Source organism: Moschus berezovskii, chromosome 14 (genome assembly GCF_049115385.1).
Source record: "Moschus berezovskii isolate FMDL1 chromosome 14, NW_MosBer_1.0, whole genome shotgun sequence".
In the NCBI taxonomy this organism is placed as follows: Eukaryota; Metazoa; Chordata; class Mammalia; order Artiodactyla; family Moschidae; genus Moschus; species Moschus berezovskii.
The window spans coordinates 56,305,636-56,332,457 of NC_142473.1; the positions used below are offsets into that span (position 1 = coordinate 56,305,636).

The following is a 26,822-nucleotide window of genomic DNA, read 5'->3' on the forward strand; positions in this document are numbered from 1 at the left end:
GGACTAGTCCCATAGCAGAACTAGGATCTCCCACCTGTCCAGAGAAAGCAAGATGTTCTGCCTTAGTCTTTTCAGTAAAGGCACCTCCTTAGGAGAAGACTGGGTGAGACCCTAGGTGGAGCAGGTGAGAAGGTGAAGAACTCTTTCACCTTGTCACTAGACTCCCGACTACCAGCCAGCTGGCCCACGTCAGCCTGAGCCTCCTGGGCAAGGTGCACTGGGAAAATCGTGGTCCAGGGCCTTTCCCGGTGTCCCCTCCCCCTGCCCTATTTCCATGGTTCCCCCATCTCCTCCTCTCTCCACTTTCCCCACACTTGCATGGGCTTCCAGCTTGGGGGCCTGGCTTCAGCTGTCTCAGACCCTGCTCCCCCACTGCAGGGGTTCTCTTCCTCTGAGATGGGTCTGAGGTTCTGGCGGACCCTGGGACCTTCCCACACAGAGGCATTCCTCCACCCCTCGCCATCCCCTCACCGAAGCACCAGAGCACCGCACCTGCTCTGTGGGAGGGGTCCCAGGCAAGACACACAACCAGGGCCAGAATCCTGACCTGGGTGCTGGTCTTGGCTCTGTCTCTGGCTGATTGTGAGCCCTTGGGCCCTAGTTTCCTCCTCTGTCAAATGGGAGTTTGGCAGAGCTGATTTCTAAAGGCTGTTCCAGGCTCTGGCTGTCTAACACTGTGTGTGTGAAAGAGACAGTGTGTGTGTGTGTGCATCTGAATATGACTGTCTGCATCTCTCTGTGTCTAGGTGTGTCCGTGCCTGTGTGTGCCCATGTGTGTTTACCACACCTCTGGAGGAATGATTAGCGGTGGGATGAGGGAGGAGGGGTATTCCAGACAGAGACTCAGTTTGAGGTAAACTGTGTTGGCCACAATACCATTGAGTGTGCACTGGGAAGCGGGGGTATTGAGTGTTTCCTGTTGCGGGGCCGAAGCACAGACAGGGACTGAGGGAGGGGGCACTGGAAGCTCAGCTCAGCTCAGTAGGATATGGGGGAGACCCTCCCTGGCAGAGCCATCCTCCAGTGAAAGGGGGTGCCTGGGAACACCTGTGTGACATGTGAGCTAAAAGGGAACAGTTAAGGGGCAAGAGTGGGCAGAGGACACTCCTGCCTACCGGAACAAGCACTCCTGGTCACTTTCTGCCTCTTTCAGACCAGGGCTGGCACAGAGGAGGCAGCCCGGGGAAGGCTCATCCTAGCTGACTTCCTGTGACCCAGAGCCCCAGCTGTCTCCACCTCCCTGTCTCTGGAGCCCACGGCATTGCCTGCCCTGAGAAATGCTGGAAGCTGGGCGAGGCCCCAGGCTGGAGGACCTGTTTTTCCTGTTTCCCACAGAGCTCCCTGAAGCTCGGTCCAGGCCTGTGCATTCATGAGTGAGGAACCTGAGCTGGAGCTGAGCATCCTGACAGCAAGAGCAGGGGCTGCTCAGGTATGGGCGTGAGAGGGTGGGGTCCGCTGGCTGGGAAGTTGGGAGACTGGGGCAGGCAGGCTCGTGCATGTGTATACACTGACCTGGGGGTAAATCAAGGGGATCATGCCTGCTACCTCATCCCAAGCTGTGATGAATTCAGGCTTCAGAGCCAGACAGCCCTGGGTATCAAATCCAGTTTTTCCAATACCTGGCAGTGTGACCTTAAACAAGTAGCCTAACTTCTATGGCAGTATCTGCTGAGGAATGCCGTGAGAAATGAAATGAAGGTGCTACAGGGGAAGCTGCTCAACCCAGACTCGGTCCCTACAAAGTGAAGCGGGGCAGTCCACAATCAGGAGCTCCTGAGCCCATAACCTGAGCCAGAGAGGTGTCGGATAGAGGAATGGGGATCAGACAGCTGACTCACGTTCAGAATGCCTGCGTCCCATTTTCTTCCCTCTGGCACTTCCCTGATCTGTCCAGAGAAGGGCAGGGTTCTTGAAAAAGAGCCAGTCCAGGGGTCTGGCTGGGGCCGGCGCAGGCCTCAGGTGGACTGGGCCCCTGAAGAGCTGGTGTGACCCCTGGCCACCTAGGGTCAGCAGGTGAGAAATCCTTCAGTGTCACTGTCCACTGAAAGGAGACCAGTATCATAAAGCTTAGCCTCCTCTGGGCTCCCATAGCCTCTTGTGCTCGCTTCACTCACTCACTCATTCATTCATGGCACGCCTGCTTTGGATCAGGCCTTTAGCTGGAGGACAGGGCCAGAGTAAAGAATCAGATAGGAGCTCCTGGAATGTGTTGGGATAGAGGGTGGAGAGACAAATCCTCAGCAGGATGTATGGAATGCCCTGGGGGGTTAGTGATGGAGGGAAGGATCCTTGGAGATAAGATGAGATTTGAGAAGAGTGTTGAGGGGTGGGTGGAGTGCCACGTGAGTGGGTCAGGAAAGGTTTTCCACACAGAAGGAACAGTGACACACAAAGGCAGAGAAGCCTGTCAGGGCACTCACATGGCTCACAGCTCCCACCACACTCAGAGCTCTTGAGGTCAGGGCCAGCCAGAACTGAGCACAGAGGGGTAGCTGAGTGGTGCTGGACAAAGTTAGGTGGGAGCTGGTCCCGACCAGCTGGAAGTGAGGCCCCAAGGCTATCAGGGGTCAGGAGAGGCAGTAGGAAGGGCTGAGGGAGAGGACTGGGGACTTGGCTGGCTCTGTAAGCAGGAGCCGGTCAGAGGGACTGGGGAGGGAAGTTGTAATCACAAGCTGGAGGGATGGCCTGTGGAGGGAGAGGGCAGGCAGGGTCAGTCTGGACAGGGGCTGCGGTGATAGAGTCCCTAGCTGCCTTGGGAGGGTGTAGGCCAGGATGTCTTAAAACAGGTGGAAAGGGCAGCTCCCTTGGCTCATGAGAGACTTAGGGAAGTTTCCACCCATGCCGTCAGTGTCAAAGACTCCACCGTGAGTAATTAGCAAGGAACTCTGTGACCAGCCATGAGATGTTGACATGAAGGGAAGATGAAGGCCCTGACCCTCGCTCTGAGGAGAGACCTGCTAGGCCTCAGCACTGGGGCAGGAGCGGAGCAGCAGTGTGGAGGTGGGGCTGGGATGGGGGTGCCCTGAGCATACCCAGTGAGGGAAGTGTTGGCGCCACAGTGCTACCAGGCCAGGGGATCCAGCACCTAAGAAATCTGGCCCTCAGGAGGGCAGGAAATTCCTGATGTCACCTAGGGCTCTGTGGCAGAGCTGGACACCCCAGGCCAGTGTCCCCAGGGGAGTGTGGCCCCTCCATAGATCCTCAGTCTCGCACCTGGGCCTCCATGCTCCTTCTGCAGCTTCTGTGAGCCAGCAACCTCTGCTTACCTCTCAGTGCTTCAGATCTGGTGATTCCAGCCTTCACCCTTCTCCATAGCCTATGACACCCCTTGGGGGCACCCCGCATTTAGCGTGCCTGACACTGAGTTCCCTCTCCTCCCAACCCCTGAGCCTGAGGCCCTCCTCCATCCAGACGCCCTCCCAAACAGCTCTCAGACCTCTCCCCTCATGAGGTCCCCAGGCCTGGCCCCAGCACGGGCCTGGTGTCACTCCCTTGGCCCACCACACTCACCTGCTCCACAATCTCCAGGACCTTCTGTCGCGCCTCCGCTCATGGCCTAAGAGGGCTTCCCAAAGAGGTCAGGAGAAGGCCACGGCTGAGCTGAGCCTCAAAGCTCATAACACACAGTGTGCCCACCGTGTGCCAAGCGCGGCTCCAGAGGTTTTAAACAAATTGCTCCCCTAACCCTCACAGCAGGCCTGTGACGTAGCTTCTGTTGGTCACCTCATTTCACAGATGAGGGGACAAAGGCAGCCTAGGTCCAGAGGCCAGCTTCTTCCTCATCACTGGATTAGGATAAAGAGTTGTCATTTCAACAGATGGAGACGCGGGGCATGCAGGGATTCCAGTCTGAAGGAGTAACGGGAAGCATGGCTGAGAGGGGAAACGTGTTGGGTGCCTTCAGGAAACGGCAGGTCATGGGGGATGTGGATGGTGACAGAGCTGGGTTATACAAACTGCTGGTACCAGCTTGAGGAGCTGGGTGTTCTGAGATCAGACAGGAGCCACAGCGGGTTTCCAGCAGGGGAATGACTTTCTCTTTTCCAAAGATCCCTCTGGATGGAGGGGACTGAGGCTGGAGACAGGGAGACTGATACAGGGGCTCCAGCAGCAAGGGTGGAGGTGACGCGGCTGCAAGGAGCTGGGTGGGATGCAGGAAATGCTTTAATGCTGGTTCCTGAGTCGAGAGGGGTCCTAGCAGTTTGGCCCTGCCAGTGGCCCCTGATCCCACACGCACCTTCTCATCCTGTATCTCCCTTGGCTCCTTGGGGAGGAACCTGTGTCCGTGGGAGCAAGGTCATGAGGGCAGGCTCCCTGTCTCCTAGTTGCATCTTAGCTGACAGTAGTAGGCAGGGAAGATAGAGGAGGGACGGTTATGGGGAAAGTAGGAAGCTGAGAAGCCAATTATTCCTTAGCCGCCCTGATCTCAACTTCATGGGCCCTGAGCTGCTTCTGGGAGACCTGGCTGGGCAGGAATCTCAGCGTCTAAGGGAATGGATGTCATTGGCCCCACAGAATCTCTGAGTCCCAGCCTCTCAGGATCCTGGGGTTCCAAAATAGGAGGGATTATACAGCCCCAGATTCTCAGGGTGAGGAGGACTCACACGTCATCGGCCCTCTGTGTCCTCCCAGACACACCCACACACCGGCACAAGCCCTTCTGCACTGACTAGGGAGCCACTTGCACAGCCCCATAATCAGGGAGTTCACTACCTGAAGGCTGTGACCTGGGCGAGTTACCATGAATGATCTGTGACTCAACTTCTAGCAGAAACCTGGGCATGATAACCTGGCTCCCAGAACCGTGTTGAAAGGATAGAAGGAAGCAATACTGATAAAGCGCGCAGAGCAGCAGTGGGGTTTCAATAACGTCAGCTCCCCCTACCTCTTCACACTCCTAGAAACATATTCTTTGTGTTTCAACCCTGCCCACCTGGGACTCCTGCTATGACTTCCAGCCTGCCTTCTGAGACCTTTGGGCACATCTTTGCCCTCCAGACTGGGATAGTCTGAGAGAGCTCTTCTTGGTCACATTGGAGGGATGGGGAGAGGAGTAAGGTTGCATCCTGATCTCCAGGTGCTCTCTGTCTGGGCGGTCAGGCACCATAGCTTCATTATATGCTCACTGGGAACAAGGTAGGAGAAAGTCGAGGTGGTGGTGATGTGTGGAGAGAAGCAGGGTAGGCCTGGAGGAAGCCAAGTTTGCCCCACAGAAGTTCCCCATTCCTCCCATTCCCATCTCCACCCCAGACTTGCCTGCAATCTTCAGGAACGTCACTGCCCCATCTGGTGGCCTCAGAGGCCAGGGAACAGGACTGCTGTTTACAGATGCAGAAAGTACCAGAATATAGGAATCCCTAAAAAATATTTGCTGAGAGGTGACTGAATAACTAAAGAGGGAGACCCTTACAAAACTCCCTCAAATGCCAAAATACTAGGCACAGGGCCGGAGCCTCCCAGAGAGTGGAAAGATAAGTCAAACAAAAGAAATTCTTAATGCCTCCAGAAAGGTATGAGCTGCCCTAGGCAGAATCCTAGATCTGGAACTCTATTCCTGAGGTTCTCAAACACCAGAAAAAAAAAAAAAAAATTTTTTTTAAGGCAACATGGTAAGTATTATAGGCTTTGAGGAATATATGGTCTTTGCCACAACTATTCAGCGCTGCATAAACAGATGGTCATGGCTGTGTTCCAATAAAGCTTTATTTACAAAAACAGACTGGTGGGCTGGATTTGTCCCTCAGTTTGCCTACCCCTGTTTTAAATTGTTAGAATTATATGATCCTGACATTCATGGATCTCATTTATTCTTAAGGTCCCAGGGTTCCAAGGTTCTGGGCCCTCTGTGTCCACAGAGAGAGGCAGATCAGATGCAATAAAAGCCTTGAATGTGGTTGGGCAGATCCTAACGGAGGTGTCTGTGGGCACTTGGGGTCCCTCATGGCCTGGGTCAGGCAGGTGTGTCAGGCCTCCCTGCTGGGTCCCCGGCCATCCATGACCCTGATGGCTGTTCTCTCCACCCCCACCCCACCCCACCCCCATCCCTGCTTCCCTTCAGGGCCATGGCCACAGGCCCGGACACCTGGAATGGCACCACCAATGGCACCTGGGATGGGGATGAGCTGGACTACAAGTGCCGCTTCAACGAGAGCTTCAAGTACGTGCTGCTGCCCGTGTCCTACGGCGTGGTGTGCGTGCTCGGGCTGTGTCTGAACGCCGCGGCGCTCTACATGTTCCTGTGCCGCCTCAAGACCTGGAACGCCTCCACCACGTACATGTTCCACCTGGCCGTGTCGGACGCGCTGTACGCCGCCTCCCTGCCGCTGCTGGTCTACTACTACGCGCACGGCGACCACTGGCCCTTCAGCACCGTGCTGTGCAAGCTGGTGCGCTTCCTCTTCTACACCAACCTTTACTGCAGCATCCTGTTCCTCACGTGCATCAGCGTGCACCGGTGCCTGGGCGTCCTGCGGCCGCTGCACTCGCTGCGCTGGGGCCGGGCCCGCTACGCCCGCCGGGTGGCGATCGCCGTGTGGGTGCTGGTGCTGGCCTGCCAGGCCCCTGTGCTGTACTTCGTCACCACCAGCACCCGCGGCAGCCGCATTATCTGCCACGACACCTCGGCACCCGAGCTCTTCGGCCAGTTCGTGGCCTACAGCTCGGTCATGCTGAGCCTGCTCTTCGCGGTGCCCTTTGCCATCATCCTGGTCTGTTACGTACTCATGGCGCGGCGGCTGCTAAAGCCGGCCTACGGGACCACCGGCGGCCTGCCACGGGCCAAGCGCAAGTCCGTGCGCACCATCGCCATCGTGCTGACTGTCTTCGTCCTCTGTTTCCTGCCTTTCCACGTCACCCGCACCCTCTACTACTCCTTCCGCTCGCTGGACCTCAGCTGCCACACCCTCGATGCCATCAACTTGGCTTATAAGGTCACCAGGCCGCTGGCCAGCGCCAACAGTTGCCTTGACCCTGTGCTCTACTTCCTGGCTGGGCAGAGGCTCGTGCGCTTTGCCCGGGATGCCAAGCCACCCACAGACCCCCCTGCTCCCACCCAGGCTCGCCACCGGCTGGGCCTGCACGGGTCCTCCGGAACTGACGCTGACAGGACAGAAGACTCGGCCAGCCGTGAGAACTCCAGGGGGACAGAGTCCTCGCTGGCTGCCAGTGGCGCTGACACTAAGGACATCTGGCTGTAGGAGCTGAACCCCTGTTCAAGTTTACATGAGATGGGGCTGTAGACTTGTTCAAACGGGACAGTCTCCCCAGATATGGACCATCAGCGACTCAGGCAGGATGGTCAAGGGAGCTGTGACCCCGGTGCTCTGTCATTTGAGCGGGACTCAGTCTATTCCCTGTGGTCCAGAGAGCGTAGTGGTCCCCATACCCTTAGTCACCATCTGTATGTGCGGGGTGGGGAGTAAGATCTTAAGAACGGAGTTCAGGGACAATGCCAGCCCTGGCCTGACTCCCACATAAATACCTGGCTGTGCCTGCCAGGGTCACCAGGCTGGGCTCCAGCCTAATCAAGTCAAATGGAGAAACAGGCCCAGAAAGGAAAGCGACTTCCTGAGGTCACACAGCCAAGCCTGGGCCTGAGCTGCCTGGGAGGGGCAGGGTCGCAAGTTGACCAGAGGACCCTGGTAAGGGGTAAGGGCTGAGCCAGAGGTTCCCACGATGAGTCGGAGTGGTCTGAGTGCCATCGTGGGCTTGGCTCTGAGGAATACCCTCAGTCCAATGGATGCATGTCTGGAAACTGATGTCATAAACGCATCATAAACAGTTTATGATGACATAAACTGATGTCATCTGGAGGCTGGGACTGATACTAAAGGTATTGTTACTGCTGAGCCAGGCCCCGTTGTATAGTTGGAGGATGGGGTTACAGTCTGGGAGGCTCTCACCGTGCACACTGGTGTCTTTTCTCCAACCTGCTCTCTTCTGCTGCCTGACTTCCCACCAGCTGCCTCCGTGGTGGTCTCATATGAGGAATAACCTCGCCATACACCCAGGTCATCCTCCACTCTAAAGTTAACTGACTTTTCTGCCTGATTTTGCTGGCTGCATAGGGTCCCAGTCCTTAGGATCCCCCCAGTTTAGGATTTAATGGCAATAACCATTAAGTGCTGATAAATGTTAAACCATTTAACTGACTGTCCGGAGAGGGTGGGGGGAAATCCCTGATTTGTAAACACTGCCAATAGCTGTGGTACAAATAATCCTACCAGGACCAGCTTCAGACTGCCAGTGGGCTGTCAGCCTGCTTGCAAAATGCCTGAAAATTCAGCAGTTGACTCTTGTGAGCAGGTACAAGTTTCTCTAGCACACCACTGGATAACATGAATGGTTGGGGCTGTGGACTGTGCATCAGGGAAAGCCTCCTGGAGTGGCAGGACTTCCGAGAAGACCACTAAAGTGCAGGTGCCAGCTAGCTCTAGCATTTGGGCAGGAATAGGGCAAAACTGACCTCACTTTTAACCTAGAGAATGAGGATTATCTCTCTCTCCCTCTGGGAAAGCCCTTCCCTGATGGGCCCACTCTGCCTGCTTTCCTCACCCCACCTCCACCTACCTCCAATGACTTCTCCACCCTTCCCACTCTGCCTCGTCAAAACGGCACCCTCAGGGTTGCCCTATTTAGAGTCTAGCTCCAGGGTTCCCCCGTGTGACAGGGACCTGTCATGAGCCATGACCCAGACCATTACTCTGCATTGTGTAATGTGGGTGACTTGCCCAAAGTAGTGTGGAATGCTCACCTTCCGCATTCTAGGTTCTATACTTCTGTTAATATAGCCGGGATCCCTATGATTATCTTTGTGATTATCTCTTAGAGACTGTCCTTGAACCTTTCTTGCAGGCCTGAGCCTATCTCTTTCCTACCAGCTGCTGCTCAGGCTGAACCCCATCTCAGTTTATAAGGAGCCTCTACCCAGGTGAGATGCTCTACTGACCAGGAGTGTTTATGCTGAGCTCTGACTCCCTCAGCCCTGCTTAGACCCAGAGGCAGGGAGTTATATGTCATGACTTTGGGGGTCCTTGAATGTGGATCTGCAGTTGGGGATGGGACTGTGTCCCATGGGCCCAAGTTCCCCTGGTCCCCACTCCTTTCATGTCCTGCCCACTTACCCCTCCAGCAGCTGTCCTGAGACCCCGAGAACTGAGGACTCAGCCTCCGCAGCACATGGAGACCACACTATGGCCTAGCCTCAGGAAGACTTCCTCGAAACCAGTGCCTGGAGATGTCTAAGGACACAGGACCTAGGGGACAGGAGGAGTTTACTCACCATCCAATCTTGTGGCTGACACTGGTGGGCGTGGGGAATGGAGACCCTAAGGGAACCATGGACAGGCCCAGGGCCCCATCTCTGGACCCTGGTCAGACTGCCTGGCCCCTTGTTGTGGACACTGGGCCTTGCTGCTCAGTGGGCAGGCCACCCTCCTTGAGGGTGGGTTCCCGACCCTATTGCCTTATACTATTTTCAGCCCAAGTAAGAGCAGGATTTTCCACTCCTGGCCCCAGACCATTGTCCAGCAGTGACGTGGAGGGACCTGTCTGCTCTCAAAATATCTCCTCTTACTCTGTTGGCCTCCCTGCCCTTTCCCCACCTCCTCAGCCTGACATCACTTCCTGGGGCTGTTGACTCCGGAAGGCCACTGTGACAGGGCGCAGCCCCTGACGGACCCCAGGGACTATCAACTCAGCTGCAGACTCAAGGCCAGAGAGGGGCGGAGCCTTGCCCAAGGTCACCCGCCAGGTCAGCGTGGCGCCTGGATGTGCGCCAGGGGCTTGGACCGCCCCAGCTGCTCCGTTCCCTTCAGTACAGGTCAGTGCCTCTGTGGGAATCCTGCCATCACCCTCACCACCCCAACTCTTCCCGCCTCTGACGGAGCTAGGGAGCTAAAGCCAGGGACTTGGGGCACTGGGGCGGTGGGGGGACAGCTGGGAGGAGGAAATGCCTGCTGACTGGCCAGCAGCAGCGCAGCTCAGGGAGCTCCATGCAGCAGGGGCAGGGGCCCTGGCACATAGAGGTCTTTGCCCTGGGTGGCAGTTGCCCTGGGGCCCAGGAGGGACACTCTGACCCTCCAAAGGCTAGGAAAAGCCCTGGGTAACATGCCCTCCAGACACAACTGCTCCAATCTTGGCAGGTCAGGCCACCAAAGCTACCCCTCTACCATCACCCTTGTCATGGAAGATTTGGGTGGATGTCAGAGTTAGGCACCTAAGGAAGGAAACCGAGGTATTGACCTGTGTCCCAGGCACCAGGCAGGGCCCTCTTACAGCCATTGTAATATTTCTTCACCACCATGTGATAGTATTATTCCCATTTAGCAAATGAGGGAACAGGCTCTGAGCGATGAGGACTTGCTCCAGGTTATACAGGCAGTAAATGGGGAGTCAAGACTGAGTTCACGTCCATCCGATGCCCTGAGTATTTCCCTTTCCAGTGTCCCCTGCCACTTGCTGTCCCTGCGGGGCAGGAGAGTTTGTAAGCAGCCCTTCAACCTTTATGTGATTCAGGATGAGAGAGGAGCTCCAGTGAGGATGAGGTTAAGAGCACCAATTCTCTGCCCAGACCACCTGCATCTGAGTGTCTCCACTTTTCTTCAGCTGTGGCATCTTGGGCAAATCACTGAATCTTGCAGCCCCTCTGTTTTCTCATTTCTAGGAGACACTACCTCCCATGTAGGGCTTTGGGAGGCCTGAATCAGTACACATGAAGCACTGAGAACAGAGGCGGGAACATAAGCATTTACACGTCGGGCACTGTGCCACGGGGATATGGAGGCAAACCAGCTGGCCCCTGCCCTTGTGGAGTTGACATAATTCAATATATAACCACACTGGGATAAGTGATTTGAAGGAAAGGACTGTGTGTCCGGCCAGTGAACAATAGGGTGTCCCCTGTGGGCGAGGCTTCCTCAGGATGTGGGGGAAGGGAGCAGGGCAGCCTGGGGTGAGGTGTAGGACCACCCTCTGCCCTACCTGGCACTGGGTGGCACTCAGGCTCGTGAGCTGGTGTGTGTTTACAGAACCTTGTCTGGGTGATGGGCTGTGGAAGGGCTTTAGGGAGAAGTGACAGTGGGAAGGGGATAAACAGGATGCCCTTGGTCTTCCAGAGGGCTCCCACCTATCCATGGCAACAAGACTTGGCCATGTCTTCCTGACTGGTGGTACCCACCAGGGCGCTGCAGCCACTCCTTGGTTTATCCAAGAGTCAGAGACCCAGGGATGGAGGACCAACCTGGAGCTGGACCAGAGCAGGCAACAGATGGCCAGCTTTTGCTGTGTGACCTGAGTCCATGTGCCTGCCCTCTCTGGGTCACTCTGTAGAGGCTGGAGACCTTGCCTCCTACACACCAGTTTTCCCTGACTTAGGGCATCAGCAGCCTAGATTTTTCATCAAAGACACAGCTAACAGCTGCTCCCCCAGGCACTGCTAGGACCCATGAGCCCTCAGTTCTGAGAACTGGAGTGGGGCAGTGGGTCTCCCCTGGCATCAAGTGAGCAGAAAGATGAAGTGACTTCACTGGTACCATACAGTACCTTGGAGTAGAGCCAGCTGAATGTCAGATGCTTCTGCCTCCCGTGGGGTGAGGCTGGAGCTTGGCCAGGAGTGACTGGGGTAACAGGTGAGGGATGCATTTGCCTTCCCTATGGGTAGGTGCTTGAGGTGGAGGGTGTGAGGGAGAGGGAAATGAGCCTCAGAAACCAAACTCATCCTTCTCGGCTCTGCTGTGCCATGTGACATGGTGAATCCCCTTTTCCTCTCTGGATCTCAGTTTCCAATTTCCCCATATGCAACAGCCTTGGCTCTGCCCATCCACCTGTCAGTGGCCCAAGCCTCTTCATGATTGATTGCCCCTGTCTTGGCTCCAAGTCAGCCAGGTGTCCAGTCCCAGCCCCATCCCAGCCAGGAACAATAGACCAGACCACGCCAACTCCCAGGGGCTCACCCATGACTATTTTCAGCCCTTGAAGTCAGAAAAGGATTTCTCATTCCCAGCACAATGGCTGCCCTATACCATTGTCTGGCAGTGACCGGGGCATCTGCCTGCCCCAAAATATCTCCCCTGCATCTACCCTCTGGGCCTCCCTGCCCTGCTCCTCACCTTTCAAACTTGACATCATTTCCTGGGGCTGTTACTCCTAAACACCACTGCAAAACAGCGTGTGAGTCTCCTGGGAGACATGACCAATTAGAATCAGTTTTTCCTCTTGACAGGGACCCCCCGGGATTATTTGGCTGCATGGAGGGACTGGAGACCCAGAGAGGGCTGCACCTTTCCCGAGGTCAAGCAGTGGTCAGTGTGGAGACTAGACATGAGACCAGGGCTCTCTGGCTTCTTCCGCTGCCTCAACTGCCTTCATCAGTGCTGGTCTGTACCCCCTGGGAGGATCACTCACCTTGGAAGGCCTTGGGCAGACATCCTGGGGAGAAGCCTGAGTGGTGTGGGTGGGAGGGGAGTGTAATTTGGCTTCTGACCTGGGAGCTCCCCATTCACTCTTCAGGGAAAGGAAGAAGTCAGGGGACACAGGGAAGCTGAGGCAGGAAGAGCAGGGTTCTGGCCCAGTTCAGCCACCATCAGCTTTGTGATTGCAAACTCAGTTTCTTCATCTGTAAAATGGAACTGATTGTACCTCCTTTCCAAGTTTACTGAACAGTGAGCGTGCGGTAAGGCACAAACACGCAACTTTTATTTTTCTCGCCTCGATGCTCACTGCTCAGTGATGTCTAATTTCCCTTTCCATCCATGAACTGCATATTTGGCAAACTCCAAAACCTTGAGTCACTTTTGGGTAACAAGTTCAGTCCCATTTAAAGTTCCAGTTGCCTACTGAAGGTACTGCTCCCTCCTCCTCTTCCCCAGCACTGGCAGGACCCTGCTCCCAGTCCCTGGGGTGTCCCTTTCCTCTGGGTGTGGGGCAAGGTGAGAAGGAAAGGGGCCAGTGGATCATCTCCAGGACTGGCCCAGCCCTCTCTTACTGTCCTTGCTTCTCTGACCCTAACAACCTGACATCAGTGTCGCTCTGCACAGAGTCCCCACAAACACCAGACCACACATTTTTTGTTTTTTTTGCCAGACTCCTTTTTAAAAATATTTGTTTACTTAAATTGGAGGATAATTATTTACAATATTGTGATGGCTTTTGCCATACATCAACATGAATCAGCCATAGGCATACATGTGTCCCCCATCCTGAACTCCCTTCCACCTCCCTCCCCACCCCATCCCTCCAGGTTGTCACAGAGCACTGGCCCTGGGTGCCCTGCCTCATGCATTGAACTGTCACTGCAGACCACACTTTTGTAAGAGTCTCTTCATTCAGCTATCCCAGAGTGACCAATTTGTGCCCCATCTTTCCTGCTGAGAGTCTGAACTGATACACCCAGACTCCCTCAGTGATTTTCCTAGAGCATCTTTCCCCTGACCTGGGGGTGGGAAAGCCCTTGTCCATTCCCTCCCCGCTCCCACTCTGTTGTGAACTCACAACTGCAGAGATGTCAGGTGTTGAGCTTGTAGAGTCAAGAGAGGAGGTGGTAGGGAGCTGGGGTAGTAAAGTGAAAAGGTATCTAACCCCAGTTGTTTCCAGGTTTCTTTGAAGAAGTGAAGTCGCTCAGTTGTGTCCGACTCTTTGCGACCCCATGGACTGTAGCCTACCAAGTTCCTCCGTCCATGGGATTCTCCAGGCAAGAATACCGGAGTGGTTTGCCATTTCCTTCTCCAGGGGATCTGCCCGACCCAGGGATTGAACCCAGGTCTCCCGCATTGTAGGCAGATGCTATAACATCTGAGCCACCTCTGTGTCCTCAGATTTATGTCCTGGAGCCAAATTCCAAATCAGCAGCCACATGAAAAGTCCCGCTTCATTGTGGGATTAAGCTGTTAGACCAGCCTTTGTGACCAAATCAATTGCAAAATGTGGGGGAGGAAATGAAAAGTCATCACACAGCCTGTGCTAGTGTGTGTGTGTGTGTGTGTGTGTGTGTTCACATCTGTGTTGAGAGAGAAGGCTGAAGGGGAGGAGCAGTCTCGGCAGGTACCACGTAGATACCTGGAGTAGAAAGGCCACAGGTGGATGACCAACCTGTGGGAGAAAGAGAAGGACCAGGAGGGGCTGCCAGGAGGTCAGACTAACCCAGGACATGGAAGTAGACCAGCTTGGGGATAGCAGGAAAAGATGGAAGCAGGCAGAGGACCCAGCTGCCAGCTCTGTGGATCCCCTTTCCTTAAGTTTCGCTCCTTCCTCTCTCTCCGTTTCCCTCCGCCTTTTTCTCCACGTTCCTGGTCTCCCTGGAAGGAAAGGAAAGCAAATGGAGCTGTGCAGAGCTTCGGACCTGTCCATTCAGTCAGCACTGGCTCAGCTCCCTCGCCTGGCTGTGCTTAGTCCATGCTGGGCCTTGAGTTCATGGATGCTGCCCTGCTGCTCCCTGGTGGTCAGAGTTGGCAGCAGCAGAAGAAAGGCGGCTTGAGGTCCAGACCCTGGCCAGTGGAGTGAAGAGAAGGAAATGACCCTCTTGCTGGAAACCAGGTTGCTGGGGTGTGTGAGATGGAGATAGGACTGAGAACTGAAACTGGGAACACAGTTTACAAAACATCCTGACTTACAAAACAGGTAACCATCCCTGACCAAGCTGTGCTGTCCATCTCAGATTAAACTCACACTTGTAAACACCCATGTATTTATTTAGAGCAGCGGTCCCCAACCTTTTTGCCTCCAGGGGCTGGTTTCATGGAAAACAATTTTCCATGGGCCAGGAGTGGAGGGTGGTTTGGGGATGATTCAAGTGCACTAAACTTATTGTGCTCTTTATTTCTATTATTATTACATTGGCTCCACCTCAGATCATCAGTAGATCCTGGAGGTTGGGGACTTCTGATTTAGACCCACACGTTCCAAGAGAAAACCACAGACAAACTGATTTAATAGTAATTCTCCTGTGTTCTTAACGTAGGATCTCTGACTGTTCCAGCAACTTCCTGTTTTGAAAATTCTGACCAGTCTCTGCCAAAGACCACTCTTTGACTCACTTCAGCCCCCACAACCTTATAAACACCCCTTCCTTAACTCTTCCTCTTGGAGACACCCCACAGAATCCCCTGATGGGAAGTCTTTGCTGCAGCAAGTAATAAGCCAAGCCTTGTTGGTTCCAGGTGTGTTCCTGATGGTGGGGACTGATCAGCAATGACACAAGGTTGCTGCCGTTGTGGGTGAGTTTCAGCTCTTCATTGCAGGTGACATTTCAGCTCTCCATTCCAGCCCACCCATGGGCTCACAGGGACTCCCCACTGTCTCGATGTTCAATCCTGCTGACTATGCCAGTTGTCTTGTTATATCTCACTGTTCGCTGAACCCAGGGTAAGCAAGGCATGAGCTGGGAAGAAGCTGGAAGAAGATGGAAGGAGTTGTAGGAACTGCAGATATTCTTTATTCACCAGGGCAAAGCAGATGTGCTTTACCCTCTAATGGCAGACACAGCAGCAACAATGACTACGTAACTCAAATCAAGGCAACTGAACTTGACTAGACCGCAAAGGCAGTTCAGGCGGTGCTTATGTAGGACATAGTGCCTGTGCAGTTACATCATCGTTATTTACAAACGTGGGGCGAGAGAGCCCGACCACTGCCGTCTTGGCTAATTTGCTCTTTCCTTACACTCACCTAGAGCCCCACAGCCCCTAGTGGATCCATCATGCTGCACTCTGGCGCCAGGACAAAGCTCAGCACGGTGGGGTATTTTATTCCCTCAGAAAGGCTTATGACTGGCTGCTGGTTTTGTAAAGGGAAGAATGAGGGGCAGGGACTTCCCTGGTGGTCCAATGGTTAAGACTTTCCCTTCCAATGCAGTGGGTATGAATTTGATCCCTGGTTGGGGAGCTAAGATTCCACATGCCTTGCAGCCAAAAAAAACCAAAACACAAAACAGAAGCAATATTGTAACAAATTCAATAAAGACTAGGAAAAAAATGGCCCTCATTAAAAGAAAAAACAAACTTTGAAAAAAAAAAATGAGAGGCAGACACTTCTTGTCCATCCTCAGGGTCCCTCTGAGGCCCAGTGTCCCAGCGTGGGGTTTCAAAGGTGCTGACTTGGCCCTCATTGGTTCTGCCAGGATCAGGGTTCCCCAAGGACAACTCCGTGATGTCCTCTGGTCATGGTTATCCCTTTGACCTCCTACTTACCTTCAGGAAGGCCCCAGATGACGTCCCCACCTTCACTGGCTGCCAGGAAGACACCCAAACCCTGGGTCTGATGACACAGATGAGTGTTGGGGAGCAGGGCTAGAGAGGCCCTCCCCAAGGCTTGCAGAACTGGGGGGGCACTTAGGCCTTGAGAGCCACCTCCCACCCCCAATCTGGTCTGGGAGCTCTTCTGAAGGGAAGCCAGAATCTTCTCCCCACTCTGAAGCTGGGGCCTCTGAAAGTATCTGTCCCCCACAAGGGACCCCTCTGTGCCTCCTTCACACCCCAACATCATTTGCTTTTTCCCCCACCTTCAGAGATGGAGAGGTGACTCCCTCCTGGCAACCCCTGTCCCTGGAGGAGAGCCTCCTCACAGGAAGCCTGTCTCCCCAACTTGGCCATAGGGGTACCCGGCAGCCACAGAGGGTGTACCCATGACCCCAAGCTGGCTATTCTCCAGGCTGGCACCCCCAGCTCCCTCCCCTGTCTTGTTCCAGGCTTCCACCATTACCCAAAGCCCTGGTTCCTCTGTATCCCCCCAGAAGTCCTTGCCTCCTCATGAGGCAGCCGCCACAATTGGACTCCATCCCTTGGGAGATGTGACTGAGCTCAGCTGCCTCTCCTGGCACCCCCATGTGACTGCTCTGGCAGAAGTTCAGGTTCACTCACCACCCATGAGATGCCTATAATTTGGATCCCGCCAGCATCTAGTAGGTAAGACGCATCTGACTGTCAGTCATGAGGAAGGGAGGGCCCTTGCAATGAAGTGGGAAGCAGCAGGTGGGGAGGGTCTCAGCCAGCCCTCCAGGACCCACCGAAGACACATACCTTGTCCACAAGCTCTAACTCCACCTGAGCCAACCCAGAGCCCTCATCCATGAGGCACAGAAACACATAAACCTTGGAGACTTACATTTGAACCTCAGATGACCTTGACCATCTCAATTTCCATGTCATCAAAAAAAAAAGGAAAAATCACACTTACTTCACATTTTGTTTGCATTGTCCGATTCTTCCTGAAAGCTCTCAGAGGACAGGGGTCTTTGTCTAGTTTGGTCACTGCTTTACCTCCGGTGTCCAAAACAGTGCCTAGTACACAGTAGGTGCACAATTACTCACTGAATGAATGAATGAGATTCATAGTGAGGAATAAATAAGATAAACCATATAATGGTTTTGTTGAACATCTAGGATCAGTGGGTACTCATTATATAATTCCTTTCCTTTCCAAAGCAAGTCAAATTAATCACTTCATGTAAGTCTCACAGGGTCCTTGAAGGCAGAGACCTTATTATTATTTTTAACATATTTATTGAGATATAAATAACATATAGAATTGATGCTTTTGAGTTATGATGCTGAGAGTCCCTTGGACAGGAGATCAAACCAGTCAGTCCTAGAGGAAATCAGCCCTAAATATTCACCGGAAGGACTGTTGCTGAAGCTGAAGCTCTAATACTTTGGCCACCTGATGCAAAGAGCGGACTCATTGGAAAAGACCCTGATGCTGGAAAAGACTAAAGGCAAGAGGAGAAGGGGGCAGCAGAGGATGAGATGGTTAGACAACGTCACTGACTCAATGGACATGATTTTGAACAAACTGCAGGAAATAGTGGAGGACAGAGGAGCCCAGTGTGCTACAGTCCACGAGAATACAGTCAGTCATGACTTAGCGATTGAACAACAACAACAAAAATAACATAGTGGTAAAGCGCCCACCTGCCCACACAGGAGACATGAGAGATGTGGTTTGATGCCGGCGTTGAGGAGATCCCCTGGAGGAGGGCACAGCAACCCACTCCAGTATTCTTGCCTGGAGAATCCCAAGGACAGAGGATCCTGGCAGGCCACAGTCCGTAGGATCATAAGGGGTCAAACATGACTGAATCGATGCAGCACATAAAGTTTACCCATTTAAAATATACAATTCAGTCGTTTTTAATGTATTTACAGAGTTGTGCAAGTGTCACCCCCATTAATTTTAGAAAAAATTCATCGCCACCAAAAAGAAGCCCTGTATCACAAACAGTCAACTCCCCATTTTCCCCAGATCTGCCCCCTCCCCACTCATGGGCCTAGGCAAACACAACTTTCTTTCTCTATAGATTAGCCTAATCTGGACCTTTCATGTAAATGGAATCACACAGTTTGTGGCCTTTTGTGCCTGGCTTCTTTTACTTAGCATTGTATTTTCAAGGTTCATTCGTGTTGCAGCACATAGCAGTACTGTACTCCCAATAATGCTTCATGTGTATGGCTTTGCCACATTTTTGCTGAGGAACCTTGTTATTATTTATAATTTATTCAACAAATATTTACCAAGAGTCTACTATGTCCCAGGTACTGCTGTCGATTTTAGGAAATTATCAGTAAATGGAAAAGAAGATCCTTCTCTTTAGGAGCTCATACCCTAGTAGGGTGAGAGAGACAAAAAGAACTGATATCATAAAGCATAAATTCCGTGATGTGTTAGGAGGTGACAGTGCAACAGGGAAAATGGCAGAGCAGGAAGAGAGATTAGGAAAACAGGGAGGATGTGATTTTAAATAGGGTGGTCAGGTGAAACCTCAGGAGAGGCTAAAACAGAGCATTTGAACAGACTTGAAGTAGCTGTGGGTGTTAACTGAGGGGTTATCTACAGCAAGAGCCTTCTAGCTGGAGGAAATAGTGAGCACAAGTGTGGCTGTGAAGGAGGCTGGTGTTCAGGGCGAAGACAGAAGAAGCGAAGCAGGGGCCATAGACTGGGGGAATCTGGTAGGTCAGTGAGTGACTTTGGAAAGTCACGGCAGGTACAGTCTGCCTTACATTTTAGAAGGCTCAGTCTGGCTGCTGTATGGAGAAAAAACTACAGTGGGGTGAGGATGGGAGCAGCCAGAGCTGGGAAGAGCCAATGTAGGAATCCAAGCAAGAGAGCTTGAGGATTAGGACCAGATGGTAGCAATGGAGGTAGTGAGAAATGGATGGATGCCAGATGTATTTTGCAGGAAGAGCCAGAAGGGTCCCTGACAGTTTTTTCCTGCAGGGTTTGGCGAGCAGTGGAACCAAGAATCAGAGGCCTAGCAAGGTGACATGCAGCTGGTCAGAGGGTAGAGGAGTGGAGGATGGAGCTGGGGTGGCCGGAAGTTTCCCAGGTCTAGGGCAGAGTGGAAGAAAGGCTTCTAGGGCAGAAGGTCACAAATCAGCCACAAGGTAGCTGGGCACTGATTTGATCAGTGACTTTTTTTCCTCTTCCCCTGAGTTCCCCTATGATGGCCTTTTAATTGGGTCTATTTGTTCCAAGACCATGGGCTCAGCAGACGCCAGTATTTGCCTGTTATTAAGCAGATTAGGAAATGGCGCTGGGTCCTGGGCAGCCAGAAATGTCAGGGCAGCTGCACAGGGTCTCTGAGGAGTGACTGCAGGCCCTTGGTGCGCTGTGAGAACACTCCAGGCAGCTTGCCTCTGCCCTCATCACCTCTCTGTGTGCAGCAACCCTGCCCCTGCCTTGCTTGCCTGGTAAACGCCTCCTCCTCCTCCTCCTCCTCCAAGCCTTGTGGACTGCCATCCCTGCCCTCACTGGCTCATCTCTCTGGGCAGAGACCTCACAGTGTGCCAAGGAGGGATGACTCCGACAGAGGACATACATGGTCCATGTCGGGGTCGTCAGGAAAGAGGGCACACACAACACCCACACAGCAGGGACATCACAGTCCTGCTGAAGCAAAAGAGACTTTTCCCTTTCCCCCAGTTCTTGCTCAGGAGGAGTGGTGGGGGTGGGTGGGGAAGAGGAGCAGGGAAAGGAGGAGGAGAGGAATTAGTGTTAAATTCACAAAATGAAAACAAGCCGGAAACGTAAACTCGACTGGAGGAAAAGAAGACTGTCCCATGGCAATAACAAATCCAGGCTGTTAAAAGAAAATTGGTTACTTCTATTTTAGACCTGATCTACTGATTTCCTCTGTGAAGTTCTCTTCCCTCATCCTCCCATTGCAATTTTGGGATAAATTAATACTCAGTGCTTACATTTTTATGACTTTGAAAGTATCATTTGCAGTTAACATCTAATAGTTAATATCCAATAGTGTTCCATGATTACATTTTTGTTCTTGCCTAATTTTCTGTTTTTCCTGGAATTAATAATTGCCTCACTCTACACAGCTAAGAGGGACATGTTCTAAGGACAAAGAGAATTATAAAGAAATTTTAAACAGTGTTGGTTATCATATTATGAGTGGCTGTTGAAATGTGGCTCATCTGGATTGAGATGTGTTGCAAGTGTAAAACACACTGGATTTTGAAGACTTGGTACAATAAAAAGAGGCAAAATATCTCATTAATTTTTCATATTGGTTACATGTTGAAATGATATTAAAATTAATGTTACTAAAATCAATTTCATTTATTTCTGATTACTTTTTAAATGTAGTTACTTGAAAATGTTAAACTATACCTGTGGCTTACATCATATTTCCGTTGGACAGGTCTAGGCAGTTATCATCAATGGCCATGAGTGTCCCACAAATAGTCTCATAGTACCTGAACCCACTGACCAATATTAGCATCATAAAAAAGAGAAGGTGATCAGTCATTATGTCTTGCTAATGTGGTGCAATAGGAAGTACAGACCACCACATATGAATTCCTGCTAAAAAAAATTGATCCTGAATCTGATCAAACTGATTTAGCTCTCAGTTTTCGGGAAATACAAGGTACAGAAGAACATGTTAAATGACAGTTTGGGGATGCAATTAGCCAGATCCAGAATTTGAGGACTTCTACAGAATAAATGACCTGCTTCTTTACTTTAAAAATGGGGGAAAATGGCAGACGAGTAAATATAGGAATCAAATTGAAGCTAAGGTCTCGTCTCTACTCACTGCTACAAAAGTGTGGGTCCCAAATCCCTAAATGCCCAGAAGCCATTTGTCTCGAAGGGGCAGAAAATCAGAAACAGAGAAGAGACTGTACCACATTTTGTTTTTTCCCACTCTTCTATGCTCCCCCCAAATATTTTGAAGCCCTAACACCCAGTAGCTCAGAATGGTACTTAATGGAGAAAGGATCTTTAAACAGACAATTAAGGTAAAATGAGGTCATTGAGATGCCCCTAATCTAGTATGACTGGTGTCCTTACAAGGAAAGGAATTCAGATATTCAGACACAAACAGAGGGAGGGTAGTATGAAGACAAAGGAAGAAGATGGCCATCTACAGGCCAAGGAACCAATCCTACTGTCACCTTGTCCTTGGACTTCAAGCCTCCATAACAGTAGGGAATTCATTTCTGAAGTTTAAGCCACCCAGTCTGTGGTACTTCGTTAGAGCAGCCCTAGCAAACCTCTTATTGTGGATGTGGGAATCATCCCATTTTTTAGAGTTTGATAGGGAGATGCATTTTCTTTGCACGTATCTCCCCATAAGGGAATGCCTGTTGACATGACTTCTTAGGGCCTGAACTTACCCTTGCTGGGTTAACAATTTGTCACCATGGTGGAGAACCTGGCCCTGATTACTCTACCCAAGTTCTTACCTTTATACCCCATAGCTGTCTTTTCTCTTCAATACAGCGCTTCATGGATTGCTGTTGTCGCTGATCTTAATGACTTCTGTATCAAAGAACATCACCTCCTGTTTGGATGAATGACGCAGCTAACTTTCTTTCTCTTCATTGTCATCTCTATATACAATATGTTGATGATAATAATAATAGTCTGTGACTGCTTTGTGGCTATTTGTAATCCATGATTGTATAAGACACCACATCCCGGGGCTTCCCAGGTAGCTCAGTGGTAAAGAATCCACCTGCCAATGCAGAAGATTCGGGAGACACAGGTTTGATCCCTGGGTCAGGAAGATCCCCTGGAGGAGGAAATGGCAACCCACTCTAGTGTTCTTGCCTAGAAAATCCCATGGACAGAGGAGCCTGGTGGGCTACAGTCCATAGAGTTGCCAAGAGTCAGACATGACTAAATGACTGAGCACACACACACATCTCATCAGATGTGTTCAGAGTTGAGGTTTGGCTTTGTGCAAGCACATGTGTGTGCGTGTGTGTGTGTGTGTGTGTGCAAGCATGAGATGGAATTTGTTAGAGCCACTGCCCACACAGGGCAAAAGCTTAAGCCAACCTTCTGCAAGGTCAGTGTTACTAGCCACTATCTATGACAGCTTTTTGGTTCTTTAAACATCTTGTACCAGCACCTATGTCAATAAGGACGTGGTGGTTTTCACTGAAGTGGACATTGCTATCAAGATACCTAGACTTAATTTCTTTTCATTTGCATACAATTTGCTGAAGGCAAAGCATCAACGCTGTCATCACCTGCCTGTCTCACATCAAGGCTATTTCTCTTCTTCGGGTCAGTAGCATTCTGTATCTTAAACATTCTCCAGGGTCTGTGAATCAGGGTTGGTGAGCTGGTGAGTTTTCCATTCCAATGTGGGGGTCCATGCTGAACTCCCTATTTAAAGCCTGAGGAACAAGGAAAATGCTCGTTAAGATCCAGGAAAAGCAATGATAACATGAAGAGATTCAGGACTTTATCTTCCTGGTGTTTTTTCATGGAGGAATTCTGTCTCTATGTCCATTCTAGGGATGGAGACTTGTTCGGTCTTCTAAGAGACTCACGTCATCACTTCCCTCATAGTTAATCTTGGTTTGTGCTTTGCTTTCTTATCTCCTGTGCATCTTGTGTACAGTTTTGGCCAAGTGTAGTTATTTAACACTAGACATTACGTGACTTTGTCTCCTGCTCTTTTCTTTTTAAAAAATCTCTTTATTTATTTATTTATTCATTTAAATTTGTTTTTGGCTGGGCTGGGTCTCCATGGCTGCATGCAAGCTTTCTCCAGTTGCAGTTCACAGGCCCCTCCCTGCAGTGGCTCCTCTTACTGCCAAGCATGGGCTCTAAGATATGTGCACTCTGGTATTTATGGTGCATGGGCTTAGTTGCCCCGTAGCATGTGGGATCTTCCCAGACCAGGGTTTGAACCTGTGTCCCCTTCATTGGCAGGCAGATTCTTAACCACTGGACCACCAGGGACTCCCTCCTGCTCTTTTCTAAATCCATACACTATCAGTCCATAAGCCACCTGAAGAAAAGTTGAACACCATGATTGCTTCCCTAAACCCAGAAGTGCCAACTCTTTGGAAGGGTTCTCTTTCTTGTCGGTTCTGTTACTGGAAGAGCCACAAGATTCCAATGAAATGCCTCTCTTCGAACCTGCAGAAGGAGCTCAGGGTGGCTCCAAACCCTCCTGATCATGCCTTCTTGTTATCCTTGCTTTTGTTCTTCTGGCCTTTCTCACCCACTTCTGAGCATGACAACATCTAAGAGCTTCTGCCAATCCAGGCTTCAAATGGTGGCAGATGGGAGTGTCTCCACACAAACACGCTCTTCACACTTCCCCCTCCGGGAAATCAGGGCTTTTTCCTTTGAAATTCAAATTACATCCCCTTATTCTCAAACCTTGAAGGAAAAAAATGACTGGAAAGAACAATTCTGTTCTTTCTATATGACAATTTTCAATAAACACAGCATCACTCAGTATTTTTCTGATCTGAGATTGCCAGAAGCCAAGGTCAGCATTGTGTATGTCGAGACCATTAAACTCCAGATGATACAGAGGACACGCAACACCACCACCACTTTGGTACCATTAATGCTAAAAACCCTCAATAATAATAATACAGGATGATTCAGCTCAGTCCGGTCGCTCAGTCGTGTCCGACTCTTTGCGACCCCATGAACCACAGCACGCCAGGCCTCCCTGTCCATCAACAACTCCCGGAGTCCACCCAAACTCATGTCCATTGAGTTGGTGACACCATTCAACCATCTCATCCTCTGTTGTCCCCTTCTCCTCCTACCTTCAATCTTTCCCAGCATCAGGGTCTTTTCTAGTGAGTCAACTCTTTGCATGAGGTGGCCAAAATATTGGAGTTTCAGCTTCAACATCAGTCCTTCCAAAGAACACCCAGGACTGATCTCCTTCAGGATGGACTGGTTGGATCTCCTTGCAGTCCAAGAGACTCTCAAGAGTCTTCTCCAACACCACAGTTTAAAATCATCAATTCTTTGGCACTCAGCTTTCTTCACAATCCAACTCTCACATCCATACATGACCACTGGAAAAACCATAGCCTTGACTAGACGGACCTTGGTTGGCAAAGTAATGTCTCTGCTTTTTATTACGCTGTCTAGGTTAATCATAACTTTTCTTCCAAGGAGCAAGCGTCTTTTAATTTCATGGCTGCAATCAGCATCTGCAGTGATTTTGGAGCCCCCCAAAATAAAGTCTGACACTGTTTCCACTGTTTCCCCATCTATTTGCCATGAAGTGATGGGACCAGATGCCATGATCTTAGTTTTCTGAATGTTTTAAGCCAACTTTTTCACTCTCCTCTTTCACTTTCATCAAGAGGCTCTTTAGTTCTTCTTCACTTTCTTCCGTAAGGGTGGTGTCATCTGCATATCTGAGGTTATTGATATTTCTCCCCGCAATCTTGATTCCAGCTTGTGCTTCCTTCAGCCCAGCATTTCTCATGATGTACTCTGCATATAAGTTAAATAAGCAGCGTGTCAATATACAGCCTTGACGTGCTCCTTTTCCTATTTGGAACCAGTCTGTTGTTCCATGTCCAGTTCTAACTCTTGCTTCCTGACCTGTATACAGGTTTCTCAGGAGGCAGGTCAGATGGTTTGGTATTCCCATCTCTTGAAGAATTTTCCAGTTATTGTGATCCACATAGTCAAAGGCTTTGGCATAGTCAAAGCAGAAATAGATGTTTTTCTGGAATTCTCTTGTTTTTTCGATGATCCAGCAGATGTTGGCAATTTGATCTCTGGTTCCTCTGCCTTTTCTAAAACCAGCTTGAACTAGAGACCTAGATATGTGCTCAGGACCTCAGTCACAGTGGAGGGTGGTTGAGAGTATAAACATTGTGCACAATGTTACCCAAAATGGCATAAAATTTTCTGGGGAAAAAAAAAAAGTTTTCCTTGTAAAATTTGTTATTTATCATTTAAAATCAGTGCACATAAAATTGGACAGACTATTCCTTTTCAATTTTGCAATAAAGCTTAACATGGAAAAACTCAGCTAAACACTGACAATAATAACTGTAGGAAAAATATGTGAGTTGCCTTAAACTTTGTCTCACCAGTAAGATTATAAGCATCATTAGGGCAAAAGTCATTTCCTATACTTCCTTCCATTTTCCAGTGCTTCTCCCCTATTTAGTTCACATGGTGACATATGTTCAAGAAATGCCAGTTGAATTGGAATATCTTCTTTTGTTGTTTACATAAAACAATATTTAAAGAAAGTTTTTTATTAACTACTCTGTGGTAGGCACAGTGTTCCGAGTTTTACATGCCTTACCTCAGTTAATCTTCAAACCGCTTAAGAGAACAGAATTATTTTATCCCACCTTCTATGAGTCACCAACCCTCTGAGCAGCAAAGGTGTGGCTCTGTTTTGCATTTTTGGAGGTTCCTGCTATCAGACCCCTGGGTTCCAGTTCCAGTTCCTTTCCTTCCTTGCATCGGACAAGAGCATTGCCCTCTCTAAGCCTCAGCTTCCTCCTCTGAGAAATGAGAGTAATCACTTGTACTAGATAAGACTTAAGCAGATTAATATGTTAATTTATGCAAAACTACTTAGAAAACAGTAAATCCCTCTACAAAATTCTGTTTAAAAATTTTTTCCATTTTTCTCGATAATGAGATACTATCAAGTCCCACCATTTGGAACAACTTTATTAAATGTGACATCTTGATTTAAGAAAGTGCTATTTTTTAAATTTAATTTTCTATTAAAGAAGGCATTCACTCAGTTCAAACAAAACACATATTGAAAGGTAAACAGTGAAGAGTCTCTCTCATTAATTCTGCAAAAAACCCACCATTCATGGTTTTATCATCTTTGCAGATAACTGTGCATACATAAATCCTAAAAGCTGCGTTCTTTTTTCTTACAAAAGGCTACACATTCATACATGTATAACTGGCTTTCTTTTGCAGATTTCCTGAAAGTCTTTTTACACCAACAAACAAAAAGCTTCTTTCTTCTGTTTACAGTCATAATTTATTTAGCCAGTTCCCTGTAAATAGACATTTAGGTCATTTCCAATCTTTGGATATTGAATTTGTTGATTTTTAAAGAGCTGAAATGAATGAAAACATCAATTCTTTCTTCATTAGGAAGTTTAAATTATTTAACCAAACAATAAAATCTGGCCGTACCTCAGATTTAACTTGCTTAGTCGCTTCAGTCTTGTCCGACTCTTTGTGACCCCATGAACTGTAGCCTGCCAGGCTCCTCTGTCCATGAAATTTCCCAGGCAAGAATTACTGGGAAATGGTACACATTCAACAAGTCTGATTTGAAAGGAATGGGGATCTGTGGGTACCCAGTGAAAGATCTGACCCCTGATCTGAAGTTTCCACTCTCATGTAATTTGACTTCTTGCTCCTCATTTTGATTTTGTTACCCCCTGATCCCCCTGCAGCAGGCAGTGTTGTGGAGTCAATGAGCTTCCAGATGTAGTTTGAGCAGCAGACCTCTGTGAACTGTCAGCATTACCACAGACACTGTGCTCCTTTTAATTCCAGCTAACTTCTCAATCAGGAGCAGCTCTGGCGTGCATGGCAGGAGGGAG

At 50.2% G+C, this 26,822-nt stretch overlaps 1 protein-coding gene across 6 annotated transcripts in view; it reads left to right on the plus strand.

The window, feature by feature from the left end:
* The window catches only part of P2RY2 (purinergic receptor P2Y2), a 28,509-nt gene extending 7,536 nt beyond the window's left edge, over positions 1-20,973 (plus strand). For 3 of the 6 annotated variants that reach the window (XM_055423625.2, XM_055423622.2, XM_055423624.2), the window contains exons 2-3: positions 1,154-1,429; positions 6,059-8,291. In XM_055423625.2, coding sequence (XP_055279600.2) covers positions 6,063-7,196 — 1,134 coding nt within the window. In that variant the 5' untranslated portion in view covers positions 1,154-1,429; positions 6,059-6,062 and the 3' untranslated portion in view covers positions 7,197-8,291. Of the gene's footprint in view, positions 1-1,153; positions 1,430-6,058; positions 8,292-8,853 lie in introns of those variants that run through there. The other 3 variants (XM_055423623.2, XM_055423621.2, XR_008685624.2) reach the window with 2 other exon arrangements.
* The last annotated feature ends 5,849 nt before the right edge of the window (positions 20,974-26,822 follow it).